General features: G+C 49.8%; 1 protein-coding gene across 11 annotated transcripts in view; it reads right to left on the reverse strand.

The window, feature by feature from the left end:
• Positions 1 to 5,309: 5,309 nt before the first annotated feature.
• The window catches only part of Frmd4a (FERM domain containing 4A), a 561,761-nt gene continuing 552,330 nt past the window's right edge, over positions 5,310 to 14,740 (reverse strand). For 9 of the 11 annotated variants that reach the window (XM_063253783.1, XM_063253785.1, XM_063253781.1 and 6 more), the window contains 2 exons: positions 14,043 to 14,139; positions 5,310 to 8,454 (listed from right to left, as the gene is read on the reverse strand). In XM_063253783.1, coding sequence (XP_063109853.1) covers positions 8,352 to 8,454; positions 14,043 to 14,139 — 200 coding nt within the window. In that variant the 3' untranslated portion in view covers positions 5,310 to 8,351. Of the gene's footprint in view, positions 8,455 to 11,940; positions 12,013 to 14,042; positions 14,140 to 14,740 lie in introns of all 11 variants that reach the window. The other 2 variants (XM_005003241.4, XM_063253784.1) reach the window with 2 other exon arrangements.

Genomic DNA, 14,740 nt, shown 5'->3' on the forward strand with positions numbered 1-14,740 from the left:
AATGTGGGTATTGCAATGCTTCTTAGACTCTGTGGTATACACTAGGTTACTCGTGTGCAACAGGGAAATCATCTAATGACCAGCTTGGGTATTAATGTAATCATCTGACATTTCATAAAAAATCACATCAATCTTAATTGATGTGATCATTTCTCCTATTCAGTCATCGACAGTCTGCCTATGAATACAGTTTTGAGAGAAGAGGAAATGTGCATTTCTGTGCTTTACCTTACATTTCAGTTTTACCAGATTATTGCTTCACTTAGAATTTGTCTTAGCCAGGCGATGACCCCACCTTTTGTTCTATTCAGGCCTCCAACCACCTGGGTGGCGCCCATCCGCATTGCATGGAGCCACCTGCTTCATTCCACCTGCCAGTTCCCATGCTGACCCTTCACGGACACCCATAGTACTGTCCAGCCCAGGATCTGAGACCGTATCCGGTCAAAGTGATCCATAAAGTTGACCATCCATAGCTGCCTTCTCCTGAGGCTCAGGTGATACCAGAATGGTACTGGGCAAACTCTCAAGGTAGAGCTTTGATTGTTTTTGCTTTAATTCAACCCCTGACACCCATTACTCAGATTTCTCGGCTTTCAGAACTCAGTGTGGCTTGGCAAGTGTGCCACATTGCTGCAGGGTCACCTATGGTCTGTTACGGTCTGACTTTACTGCATTCTCCTAGGATACGAGTTAATCTAACAGCATTCGCCTAACTGGCCACAGGTATGAGTGTAGTGTGATTTGTTATAGAAGAGCTGCAAATCAAACTGATGTTAAAGGAAGTTCAAGGACAACCAAACAAGAAGCAGGTGCCCTGGAGTTCTGGCCTGATGTCAGGAGTCTGAGGCCCCCAGTCTATTGGGAAAAGCATCCAGTGTTTCTTTCTTCTCTTTCCAAATCTCCGTGTGAGTGAGAAGCAGCCTCCGGGGAACAAACTCCTCCAAATGCCTGTTAGGATGTGAAGGATGCTGTGGGAACATGGCTGTAATTCACCATTTGGGACGGTAACTTGATATGCCTTGTTTTTGGTTATTACCACAGTTTCTTCTAAGGTTCACACTGCACTAGCATAGGTCCCCAACATACGTATTTTTTGGTCCTTTACATAAGTTTTAAAATTTGAAAATAAGTTTGTCCTATATATGAGAGCAGGAGCTTTGGGAGGTCTGTCAGATTAGAGTCTCGGTTCTCCTTGAGGAACTTGGGGTTCACTCACAGGCTGCGACTCGGCGAGAGAAGGGCTGGATTTCTGGTTGGTAGGTGTGCAAGCGGGGAGTGAACTGCTGTCTCGGCTCCACGAGCACCTTGGGATTCTTTGTCATGAGACTGCAAACCACATTTCTGCTCTCCTGGCAGCCTCGAGTTAGGCTGCACCAACAGCAGACGCCTTTAAAAACTGGAAGCCGGAGGCGGGAAGAAGGGGCTGCCTGTTTCCAGTTCTCTTTGTCCCTGACAACAGTGGCCCAGCAGTTCTCCAGCTGAGCGGTGACACCTCCCTCCTGTTCACTCCTGGAACTGACACCCTGCACACCCCTCTTGCGAGGTCTGAGTGTCAGCTCTGAGTCTCGAGCTCCCAATGCACAGTGGCCCTCCGTCCTCTAAGGGGTTTGACCTCACCCCTCAGGGCACCTCCTCCGAGCTCCTAAGCGCTGGTCTTTGTTTCCTAGCTCTAAGCATAGTAACTGTTTCCTGCTTTTGCTGTCTGTTACCTGATGACCCTCATTTTGCCTGCTCATTTCTTTACTATCTGGTTAGCAATTTGTATTAAATCACACCTGTTAAAATAATTGGTTTGGTCTTGGTCTCCTGATGTAAAAGGGAATTAGATTTTCAGTTCCTGAGAAAACAGCCAGAGGAATATTGAGGATATTTAAGGAATATCAAGCCCAAGCGTCAGGATTAGCCTCATCTACACCCATCTACAAAACATGTGGGCTTCCCCTAGACTTTGCATCTCTGCCCTCCCCCACAGGCTGGTGAACGTTGTGGGAAACTAGTTTTACTTGCTCTCTGGTCCTGAAGTCCTGCCCTAACTCCTTGTTCCTCAATTCCCATTTTGGTTTTCCTTCAGTCTTGAGACCTGTCATCCACCTGTTCGTGTCTGGATCCCACGGCCACCACATCAGTCACACTTACCAGCACCTTCCACTCCAGTGCACCTCGTCCTGCTGCTCCACAGCAGTCTGCACAGGGATCGCTTGTGCCTCTCTTCCCATATCCTGGCTAGTGAGTGACACCAGAGCAGACTCACAGCCTCCACGTGCCCTGTCAAAGGGACCCTCACTGCTGTGGTCCTTTCACTGCTTTGTGACTTCTCCATCCTCACTCAGCCAGCTTCTCTCTCCCAACCCACGTGGAGATGGCCTCGCTGACTTTCTCATGTCTGGTGGAATATGGAGGTGATACTGTTATGGTTTGTGTCTAGATGTCCCCTAAAGCCTCACAGTGTCATAGAATTTCCTTGGAGGTGGCTGAGTCTCAAAAGTATGATTGATTCATGGTGCAATTCTCAGATTAAGGGTGCAGGGGTGAGGGGTGGGTGATTGCGGGATCAGTCCACTGATTGAATGGCACCGTCCTAACCCCGGTAAACTGGGTACAATATAAGGGACAGAAAGAGGCTCGTTCCCTTCTCTCTGCTTCCATTATTGCTTTTGCTGTTTTCCACCGCCGTGAACTGTTGCTGCTCTGAGATTCCTCTCTGCCAAGCTGCCCTGCCTTGGACCCAACCAATCATGGTCAGAGACTGTTGCAAACTGTGAACTAAATAAATCTTTCCTCCCTTAACTCTCGGTGTTGGGTGTCTTGTCTCAGCATGAGAGAAAAGGAACTAAGACATACATACTAAGGGCTGTTTCTAGCTCCACACTTGTCAGCATCTTTTCCTCCCTGCCATAGAGGAAAAGGTGTTCTTTCTCCAGCCATCGGCTGAATCTTCCATTGTTTCTGCTAGTTTTTTAAATACTACTTTCTCATGAGTGATGCAATTTTATTTTTTCCCTCTTCTTACCCCCTGTGTAATATAATGCAGGGAATTCATACATTTTGTTTGCTGCAGATGTGAGGTAAAGTAAGTAGTCATGGCTGGTTCCAAGATCTATGGCCTGAGTGCTGGCAGCCCACTTGCCTGGACCTGAGATGAAGGCGGCCATGAATGGAGCTGGTTGGGGGAGGGGGCGGGGCTCTCCTCAGGGTATTCAGTGTGTTAGAGGTCCATGCGGGATGCAGGATGTGCAGGGTTGAACAAGGAGGTCTAGGATAGAGGAGGAAGCCAGGTGTCACTGTCATATGGATGACGTAGAAAACTATGAGTGTCCAAGAATGGAGGGTTGGGACACTCCAAGTCCAGGGAGAAGAGGCCAACTCTCAAGGAGACTGAAAAGTGAAGTCCTAAACTGCAGCAGGAAGATAGCCAGCAAAAAAGGTTTAGCAAAGCTGGAGATGTCGACTGCGTTCAACATTCTTGGTAAATCGCAAGAAATGACCACAGAAGTAGCTTCTGGGTTTGACACCGCAGAGTCGACTTTGGCCAGAATGTCTTTGGCAGAGGGGTGGATGAAGGTGTGGCTGGAGTGGGTTGGAATGAAAATAGATGAACGAAGGAGAAGGAAACACAATGGGAACGAAGGTTTCTGCTGGAGAGACACTCTACAGCACAGTGATCGGAGCCATCTGTTAACCCCACACATGCGTTCTCCTGCTGTTTTGCAGTGCGGGGTGGGACTGCAGTGCCTATCTCGAGCCCCTGCCTGGCTGATGCTGTAAGGAGTGTTCAGTGAGGTGGCCGTCCTCACGCGCGCTGTTTACAACCCTTGGAGACATCGTTCAGCTATGCTGGTGACCTTTACTTTCACAAGGAGTTGGACTAGCCGTCACCTCTTTGGGCCGGTATGAGCACCTGGTGGCACTCAATGGCTCCTTCATGCTGGTGGCATTGCAGTTTTACACAGAGCTCTTTTTGCACTGGGGGCAAGTTAAGGGCGGGCTATTTCTAACACTTTCCCCCAGCGCTGGGACGTGTCTACTCCGTGTTCACTGATCAGTGTGGTAACTGGAAAGGGAGAAAGGGGGAGAGGCATGCTGTGTGTCCATGTGTGTGAGAAGCAGGAAGTGGGAAAGAGAGCAGAGCTGTTCCTGGATACTACTGCTCTCCGCAGCAGGTAAAGAAGCAGGTCACAGATCTATTTCCCGAGTTGCGGCATGGTTACCATGAAAGACATGCACATTGTTCGTTCCTTTTTTTAGGTGCAGGTTATTTTGAGATGCTCTGAAGGAAAGCAAGCTCCCGGCCTCTCTGAGCCATTATCAGGGCTTAGGAAGGAAAAAAGCTCTCAGCACATGCACTTCCTGGTGGAATCCAGGTACTCAGGAGAGTCCTCTCCTTCCTGGCAGGGGCCAGCCATTCAGCAAGGGCTTTCCTTCCAAGGTGTTCCTGGAGGCGAGACCTCGTTTCCTGCTGTTTCCCCGTGAGGGACCAGGTACAGGGGCAGTCTCTGCGGAAGTCAGCAGAAGCTTGCTGTAAGAAGGGGTTTTTTTGTACCTGCAGGCCCAGTAGCCCACTGCTTTGGAGCTAACTTAGAGGCTAGGCCATGGGGTTAGAGCTGCAGTGAGGATGACCAGGATGGTCAGAAAGGGCCTGGGCATCCAGTGTGTCTCCGGATCATCCTCTATCCGGCTGGGGACGCCATGGAGACAGACGGATAATTCACCAAAGCCCTGAGTTCCTTCTGCCATGGACAATCCAGTGAGGACAGTATGCATGACAGCACATTATAGGTGGCTGTGTATAATAGTGACACAAATAATGAAACAATGTCCTGACAAGGACTGACCTCTAATCTCCAGTCCTTTACATGATAAAAATAACACATGGTTTGGACTCCATTTTGTATAATTTACAGGAAACCAGGCTAGGAGGTTCCCTAACCCAACTGACTTTGTCTCAGTAAGACACATGAATACTATGCGTAGGTTTATGTTGAACATAAATGAGCTAGCTGGGTCTGGTGGTGCCTGCCTGAAATACCAGCTACTGGGGAGGCTGAAGCAGGAGGACCTCAAATTCAAGGGCAGCCTGTGCAAGCAGAACCTTGTCTCAAAATAAAAAGAAGTTGGGGGGTGGGGAGGTGTAGGATGTAGTTTTGTGGTACAGTGCCCCTGGGTTCAAGTCCCAGTACGAAAAAAAAAAATCCCAATGAGGACAACACAGGTAACTAAGTTGTAAATTCCTAGATGATGATGAATTAATGATGATTAATTAAGCATTTATCATTTAGAAACACAAAATCTCCAAGAGGCAACAGGAATCTTTTCATTTTGAAAATGCTTTAATAAGTGTTGACAACACTGTTTTGCAAAATGTAAAGGTACTATACAAATTCTTAATACAAAAAGAATAAATTAAAAGCAGATTTCTTTTTAATTCTGCAAATTTGTCTACAACATACATCTTTTTTCATTGATGACAGTGGAACAGAACCCAGTAAAATCGTTTTACATGCTCTACAGTCAGTTTCGGGAGCAACCTAATCTTTCCCCATTATTAGAGTCCATTTTACACAACTGTAATAAACTATTGACATTAATGGATATGTAAAACTTTACACCTAGTTAACTAAGCAGTAATTGGTCATCTGATAGCACCTGGGTAGGGTCTGCTATATTTAGAACTAAACTAATACTGAATGAGAACGGTTTGGGATTTTAACAGTTCCAACACTCACCTGCATATAACAAAATGAAAAACGCAACAGTCTGGCTCACGACACAGTCTGCTGTACGCATCTTCACCAAACTTCGCAGTGAAACAGGCAACTTCTCATAGGGATCCGAAGAATTCAGTAGGGGCTTCAGGTCAGACCAGGGGCTTCGTATTCCATCTCAGTTCATTTTAAAGAATAGGGCTATATAAAGAGTTTCCAAGTGCTTGTATACATAGCTATAGGCTTCCCATCACACCGATCCTCAGGGACCCTGTTAGTCTCCAGGGACTAACCCTTATGTACATCTTCTATTAACCGAACACCGCTAAACAGTAAAACCTGTTTTACTCAATCTCCGTCCTGACTACCAGACTATCCACGATGTTTGCTGGAACTGCAATTCCTGCTCCCACTCCATTCCTGTCTGCCCCTCAAAGCTAAAATGTGATCCAGAGTTTTTGGGGGAATTCCTGTCTCTCATCCTGGTGTGTGAACTGGGCTAAAAGCTTGATCTGATTTACTGCACACCATTTCCAGTCCCTGTACATGTGGTATAGCTTGGAAGCTGCTCACCTCTCCATTTCGCTTTTGACTTTTGCTGTTGCATTTTTCCTGATTATTCACGTATCTGCCTTCGGGGAAAGGAAAATGATCCAATGTATTATGTGTTTCCAAATAGGGAAGGAGAACCCACCCCCTCCAAGGACACCCGCAAAACAAATCTGCTCTTTACAGCTCTGTTAACATAAAAGCAACATCCCCTCCGGTAAGTCAGGCCCAGATTCATTTAGCAACAGCACAGCCATCATCCGTTTACCCTGCAGTTTTTCTGTGCACTGGAATACCCAGCCCCGCTGTTGTACCTGCAGCCCTGACTGCTGCAGAGAAGCTGCAGAGAAGTGGGGCGGCGGGGTGGTGCCTGGTTCCCACCCTTCACCTTGTGAGGGCCCGTGCCTGCTGTGAGGGCTTCCGCTCAACTTCCAGTGCTTTTCGAGCCACACAGGAGGGAGCAGCAGGGTCAGTGAGTTGGCTGTGGTGACCATTCTAACCTTCCTGGTTCGGTGGAGTCTATTGTAATTCTTGGACTACCCACGCATAAGAAATACCGGTTTTCCTTTTGACACCACAGCTAACTTCAGTTCTGCTTTTCCCACCCAGGCTCCTGTCCCTGGCTGTCAAATGCCTTTCAACAGGAAGTCGTAGCAATGGAGGACCCTCCCCCCAACACAGATGAAAAGCACCACATGCCACTTCTGTGGAGACCTCTCTGTGCCATCTAGAGTGACCTGACTCAGACTGTGCCTTTGTTAGTTATTAGAAAAGTACTTTTGAGGCCTTTGAAGGTTGATGGCTTTCTGGTTGTGTATTAAGCGTAGCTCAAAACACAGGTAAACACGCAGCTCCCCACATTTGCTTCCTTTTGTCCTCTTCTCGTACCCACAGACCAGGTGCTGGACCCGCTGGCTGACACTGCTGTAGGGATACGGGGCTTTCCAGGCTGATTTTTCTTTCCAACCCTGCTCTGCCTGCAGGCTAGTAACGCGTGAGATCTTCCTACCTAAGGGCACAGTTGGGTTCCTTGAGTAAATGGCACACAGGAGAAGCTGCATCTGAGCTCTTGGTCACACAAGTGCTAACAAACATAAAATGAGCCACAACAGTTAAACACTTGTATGGACTGCAATGTGCTTTTTCCCTTGGTTTCCCAGAAAACAGAAGAAAATGAAATGCCTTGTGCAAAAACATAGGTTACGCTTTTACTGGTTGTTTTAATGAGAGACCACTTTTGGCAATTATCCCCTTGTGTTTACTATGGTTCCCCAAAGGGTCTCAGCTGTGGGCTGAGCCCGCTGCACGGGGCCCCGCCCCAGGGTCTCTCTTCCTTTGTGTCCAGGCAGGCAGGTGTACTGAGTGTGCAAGGCCAGCCTGCTTCCTCCTGCGCTGTCCTCAAGGGCTACTTTCCAAAGCTCTCGAAGCTGGGGAGTGGACTGCCAGGGAGCTTCATCATGAGAAGACGGACTTACAGAGGTGGACTTCCTACTTGCGTTTGTGTAGAGTAGTTTTGAACGTCAAAGACATTTCTTGCAGGAAGAAAGTCCTCTTGGCATCTTCTTTTGTTTGTTTAACCTTTGGCAGCATAGAACTGATTGTGATGCCCATGATGCAGCTCTGAAGTGTGAAGCTCCCTTTCTCACCTTCCCACGCCCCCAAGCTGGCTTGCTTAGGGATATTCTGGGGTGGGGACACTGAATGTCCCCAAGAGGCATTCTCTTCTCGAAGCCCTTGGTTGGCCGGTGGGACAGGTTGGCCTTCCTTCCCGTTCTCTGCCTGTGCTACTAGTCTGCAGGAATGTCATGCCAGCTGGCTTCCCGGACAGCTCCTGGGTTAGGGGAAGCCACCAACATGCCATTGAGGATTGCTGTCTGGCCCTCTGTGGATGAGAGAGCCAAGGGACACACACAGTGGAACCGGAACCTTCCAGAATGTCTCCTCAGTCAGGTTTTGAGGGTGAAGGGGATGTGGAAACGAGGAGAAAGAAAGTGCTGAGGGCCGAAGCTGGTGCAGGTGACAGTGCGTCTGGGTAAGGCAAATGAGAGGCAGTGAGGTGACTCAGAATGGCGTCGCGGTCAGACTGGCCCGGCTGGCTCACACGAGGGTCCCGGGCTTGGCTTTTTCCTGCCCGTACCACTGGACGTCCGCTAGTTCTGGATAGAGGGAGGAATCCAGGAAGCAGCTATCATTGTAGCTCCTGTGGGGGCCAAGAAGGGAGATGTGACAGTGAGAGTCTGCATGCAGAGCGCCGTCCTGACACAGGCCCCTGGTGACCAGAAGGCCCTGCTAGGGGAGGCAGCTGGCAAGCTCCACAGCACCTGGTCAGTAGAGCACGCACAGAATGAGTCCACACAAAGGGGAACCCTGTACACGGTGTCTGGGATGGAGGAAATGCAAGCCAGCGCTTAACTTGGTGGTGCCCAAGCTTGACTACTCCTGGAATCACCAAGGAACCTCAAGGCACCAGGACTCTACCTATACACATGGGATTGGCCTGGGGGGGGGGTATTCTAGATCCCCAGTGACTCTCAGGTACAGCTATGGCCAGCTGGCTCTGGGCAGTGCTCTCCAGGATGGCCTCTCCCAAGGATAGTGACTGGGCTATCTCCACCAGACCCAAGATGAGTAGATTTTCATTCCATCCCGGAAACATTGTCTAAGTGTGAGCTTCCCTGTAGCCCAAGCGGGGGTATGATCTGAATTGAGTGCCAATTCTCATTATTTGAAATTACATGTATTTTTCATGAGAATAAAGTATTTCCTTAAAATATACAGTGGGGGCTGGGTGTGTAGCTCAGCAGTAGAGAGCCTGTTTGGCATGCACAGGTCCTGGGTTCCATCCCGAGCACGCCCCCCTTCAAATTTTATATATATATATATATGGAAGTTTCTACAGAAAATAAAAGCTTCCAAAAAAAAGTATTTCAAGTAGGCATCGGGGAGACTGGGTAGAATCCTGTGGGGGGAAAGCTTCTCTCTGTCTGTCCCAAACCAGCTCCTCCAAGTCTGTCCCGCCGCTGGCGTTTCCATGGTCAGTGCTAGGGACACTGCTGGGGGCGCCAACTGGAACAGACCCTAACCCATCAAGCTTAGAGAACCAGCTCCATACGCGGAATGGAGCCACCATGTACTGTGAGCCTGTGCTAATAAAAAAACATAACTAAAATCAGAGTTAAAGCATTTAAAGAGTATCTTAAACAAGTTCATGAGCCAGTTTACACTGACAACAATTGGTCATTCTCATCTGTTCTGTCCCATTGGCTGACTTGTCTAGGAATGGAATGAATGGATGAAGGGACTTTGTAAATGTTTCTCATCTGGCCTAAAACAAAACAAAACAAAACAAACCACTGAAAACTAGAAAACCTCAGTGTCTATGAGTTTTGGTAGATTTTAATGAGAGCTTGGATCACTGAAATACACGGGATTAACTCGCTTAAATGTGGCTTCAGAAGTGAAAGAACGGAAGGCCCTCAGTTGTGACGTGAGCCTGGGTGTTTTTATATTGAGGGGAGCAGTGGACAATTCCATTACATCTGCCTGCAAACTTCTCTCCATCCTGATGAAGGGACCGGACTTTTACAACGTGCCAAAGGGCCTGAGAAACCTCTGAGAGAAAAGACAGCCTCTGGCCCTGCAGGCACCATGTGTTAATCGTCAGGGGTCCACCCCTACTGCCACTGCACCTCCCTCTCGGCTGCAGATGTGGGCATGGGCCCCAGGTCTGCCGTGAGAGCCCTGCTTGAGAACAGCAAGGCAATGACCTGTGGCTCTGACACTACAAGGTTGCGGTTTCCTCCTGTGCACGAAGCTCCTGGGAGTGGGGAGCAGAGCTGGGGGGGGTGGGGAGGAGCTGCTGAGCCCTAGCCCTGTTTCGCCTTCCCAGTCACATCTGCATCGCAGGCTCTTATTTGCTTAAGCTTGATAAGCCCATCTATTTTGATATGCAATGAATCCCAGCACACTGAAGTAGTTTCTCAGAAAGAGAAATCTGTTCCCGATACAAACGTAGTCTGGACCCTCCGGTCAGACCCTCGACCCTGTGGTCAGACCTGCCCCTAGGTGCTGGCTAAGCCAGGTCTCTAAGCGGATGGCCAGGCACACGTACCACCACAGCAAGTGGGGTCAGCGGCTCACCCTCACCCTCTTGTCTTACTGAGTGCTTCACGGTGCTTTCTCACCATCATTCCCTAATAATTGAGAAGAAGACTTAACTTACAAATGGGACACTGAACAGTGCTGTAGGGGTCACAAAACCAGGGAGTTGGGGCTCTCTGGGTCCATCCTGCCCTACCTGTCCTGGGCTTGTGCTGCTGCTTAGAACTCATTTGAAAAAAATCACTTCAAGCTGCCTGGACTCAATGGCCGTCCTTCGGGGCAACTTGATTCTCTTTAATGTGTCCATCTCCAGCCCCTGACAGAGGACTCTGTCCCCAGATCCGAGGGGAGAGTGGCAGCTGTCTTATTTGAAGCCATGTTGATCTCACGCTAGTGACCCTGCTCTTGGTCTCTTCTCCCCACGCAGGGATGCGGTGCCCATCTTCCTCTCAAAGGCCCGTCCTACCTTCCTCATCCCGCCCGACACTTGTACATTGTTGACATCTTTCCCCACTGGTCCGGGGCCTGCCTTAACCTGGCTCTCATGTGGATGTCTGCTCTTTCTCTGCACTGAAACAAGACTACTGTCCCCAAAGTGGCCACTTCATTTCTGCGCCTTGCGCCCGGGCGCCCCTGCCTTAATCCCTGGAAGCTGGGGTCACAGAGCGTGGCCTCCAAAGTGGGCCCTCCTGTCTCTGAATCTCTGCAGCAATCTGACTTGAACCTGCAGAGCCCTTAACACATACACTTGGCTGTTCCCTATGCCCCTCGCCTGTCCGCTGATTGACTTTCAGACTGCTGACCTGCACTTCAACTGCAGCTGCAGTCTCTGGCTAGGTTCCTGCAATACAATATGGAATGTAGGTGCTTTGTTTTCTTTTAATCTATTAAACTTTTTATCCACTTGTGCATGGTGTCCTAGTCTTTTTGGGTGTCCTTTGAAACACTAATTTCAATGCCACACAATCTGTAACCCAGCTTTTAGGGTTCCCGGGGCTAAGAGAACAGGTGTCAGTGATGTGCGACTTCAGTGGACACTGGTTCTGCAGCCAGGATGGTGCCCGAGAGTCGCTGTGATGTACGCCCAGGCCATGCTGGTGCCGATCTATGGACATTCTGAGAGTGGGCTCTGTAGTGCCTGGCACAGCACACGGCTGTCACTCAGTGTCAGATTCCGTTACAGGTGACATCTGGGTGCTTCTGGATCAACGCATTCTGACCTTGGACCTTTGAAACTTAAGATTACAGTGATGCTGTCTTTGTAGACACGGGTTACTAAGCCAGCAAAAACTTCTACAAATATCTGTATGCACGTAGAGGCTGGAAGGGCTGACACATACTTTGGCATGGATTGGGGGGGGTCTTCTGCAGGAAGCAGCACTGGGATTACCCAACATTTGATGTAAGAATACAGAAGAAAACACAATTCCACATAGATCTAGAACTAATGCATAAACATAGTGGGTTTCCCACCCATGAGACGCTTCCCTCCGGAAATTACGACATGGGTAAAGGCAACACATTTGCAGCACAGGTGGGATCACAGACACATGCGCAGTGAGAACAGAACACTCCCTTACGATACCTCTATGCATCAGTACTTTGGTGAGTTGAAGACTCAGACCCATCCACGATGGGTGAGTTTTCTGTCGCTTCTCTGAACAAAGGAGAGCAAAAAGAGGAAGAGAAGAGAGGTCATGTTAGAGAGAGAAATCCACACAGACATAATTAGTAGCTTATTAACACTGGAAAGATCCCTGACTACACACTGGGTGTCAGTGCAAAACTGGGAGGCGGGCAGAACTTTCTATCCCATCCCAGTGTCTAACGACCTCTTCGGTTCCATTAGGAAGGCAGTGCTGGCACTCTTTCCCATGGTCTCCTTTCTGATCACAGAGATACTATGTTTGTTATTGATGATTCAGCTCAAGCTGCCAAAAGTTACTTCCAGGATCCAATACTTTTCTGCTTCAAATTTGTTTAGAGTCCTGACTAGCTAAAAGTGGTGAAACAGGCAAATCTCAAGGCCAGTTTAGGTGAGTAGGTGTGTAAGGGAGGTTATAAATTCCAAAGCGTATTGTCAGTCAAATAACTCAAGCAAATATCTGTATTGGGGGGACTGGGAAGGATGCAGAAACCCTGAGGATCCGGAGAGAGGCTTGGAGATGGGCTGAGATGGGTCGGCCACTCTAAGTCCTTGATGTATCATTCTTTTATGAATCTCGGGGAGACCACTGGGCCCTCAGCCTCCACGGCTGCCTGGTCATAGGATACAGCTGGGCGAGTGGGGAGTGTGAGTGTGGTTAACACTGCTGGAGAGACAAAGCGTAGGTACTGCTAAAAGATGGAAGCCACAGAGGACACAAGGACGCTCCTGTTGGGCAGTAGAGTCTCTTCATTTGGAAGGGAGGAGAGGTGGCACAGGATAGTTCTGTGGCTGCCACACTTAAGGGGTCGTCAGGGTTTCTGATCAGGAAGGGAGCTGGGAATTTGCATTTCCGAGAGGATTCCAGGTGGGCCTTATGCTGCTGGTGTGGGGTCCACGTTTTAAGAATCATTGGCACAATGGAAAAAGACAAAGTTTGGGGTCACAGACTCCACAAAGTGTGACTCGGGGCATGCCCGTAAGCTAGCTGATCCTTAGCTACAAAATCAATAGATACAGATACTCCTTTTGCCAAGGGTGGCGGTGGGGCAGCGAGGATTGGATGGACTCCGGGTTGTAAGCAGCAGTGTCCACCTCCATACACAGCAAGCACTCATGCATGTCAGCTTCCCGCACCCCATAGCAGGTGAGGACTAAACACGCTGCTGTAAATAAGGACAAGAGAAACTCAGAACAGAGTGAGTGTAGGAGCCCTGAGACAGGTGTGGGGCCGACTGCGGGGCTATGGTGTTCTCATGGCTCAGCTCACAGACAGCTGTCAACTCCTCCCAGACGTCCCCTTGGATGCCCCAGCAATCAGAAGCTGTGGGTAACCCAGGACACGGGGACCCCTTCCTCCTCTAACCAACAGTCTGCTAGAGCACAGTGGTGGAGGTGACAGTGAGGCACGTATAGTAGCACAAAGCAGCTGGACCCGTCAGTGGACTGTGGCACCCCACCTGGACACAGGTCATAAGAGTCTAGGCTACACCTAAAGCCACAGAAGGAGCTGACTTCCGGTTTCCCTCACAGTCCCTGGTCCCCTTTGCATGTTCAATAAAAACAAGCACGTGGCCTGGACAGAAGCTCTATCCTTAAACTGCACTGTGATCATCAAGACAGCAACAAGCCAGCAGCATGGGCTCAGGGTGAGCAATGGGAGGGGACTGGTTGGCTCTCGCCCCCTCTGACAGTCCTGCCTGGCATTCCGAAGCCACCTGGCCCTCATCTTAACTCAGGTGACTACTGTCTGGAACTCTGACCAAGGAACAAATCCCTTACACCTTCCCATGGCTCAGGGGTCACCACCTGCTTTAAAGCAGAGCACATAGAGTTCGTTCCAAAAAGGACAGTGAGGCACAGAAGTGAGACGGGAGGTGAGGCCAGCTCGCCGAGGTTTCTCCTGAGGGGGCAACTGGTGACCTTTCTCAGTGGTTGGCAGATACGTCTGTCCTTCCTGCTGCCACCGGATGGAAATCTGGTGACTCCTCCAGTCTAGAAGCTGCAGAAGAGCTGGGCAGAAGACCCGGAGGGTGACTCACCCAGTCTGCCAGGCTAGGGTGTGGTGGGGACTGCTTGGGGGGGTGGCTCCAATGTCACTCGACGGCGTTGAGCTTCTCTGGCTTTGAGGTAAGGCAGCTGCAGGCAGTGTTGGGGGACAGGCAGGGAGAAGAAAGGTCAGACGAGGCAAAGCACCTGTACCGCCCAGGGCTGGGGTCCCAATATCCACGGTGTAGGCTGGGACCGTGGGGCAGGGTCTCGGTGGTCCCGGGGCATGAGCACAGCGGGGAGACAACTCTGTGCCTTTCTGTTCCACACCCCACCTCTTCTCCCCAGCACCATGCACCTCTACAAGCACTCGGGCTGCCTGGGAGCCTCTGCCCCTGCTTTGCACAGGAAGTGGCTGCAGAGACAGAGATTGCTGCAGAGAATCTGAAGCCACCATACAGCCTTGTAGGAGGCACAGCTCAGGGCATTTTCAAGGTCAAGATTTTGTTTCTCTTATGGAAAAGCTTCCGAGAAGGCCTGGGAACCTGCATGCTGCTAGTTCAGGCTCACTGCCTGCTGCTTCTGTGCACCTCAGATGGGCAACACTGCTGGCAGATCGTCCAAGCCCAAGCACTGGGAACTCACTGGTGTGGGCAACTCAGAGGTCTGGCTGGGGAAACGCAGCGGGTAGAGAACACTACTGTACTCAGGTGCACCCTGTGCTTTCTTGGCAATGGGCTCCTCACAACTC

This window comes from Cavia porcellus, unplaced genomic scaffold, assembly GCF_034190915.1.
Source record: "Cavia porcellus strain 051 isolate PalLab524CR breed Dunkin Hartley unplaced genomic scaffold, mCavPor4.1 scaffold_7, whole genome shotgun sequence".
Lineage (NCBI taxonomy): Eukaryota > Metazoa > Chordata > Mammalia > Rodentia > Caviidae > Cavia > Cavia porcellus.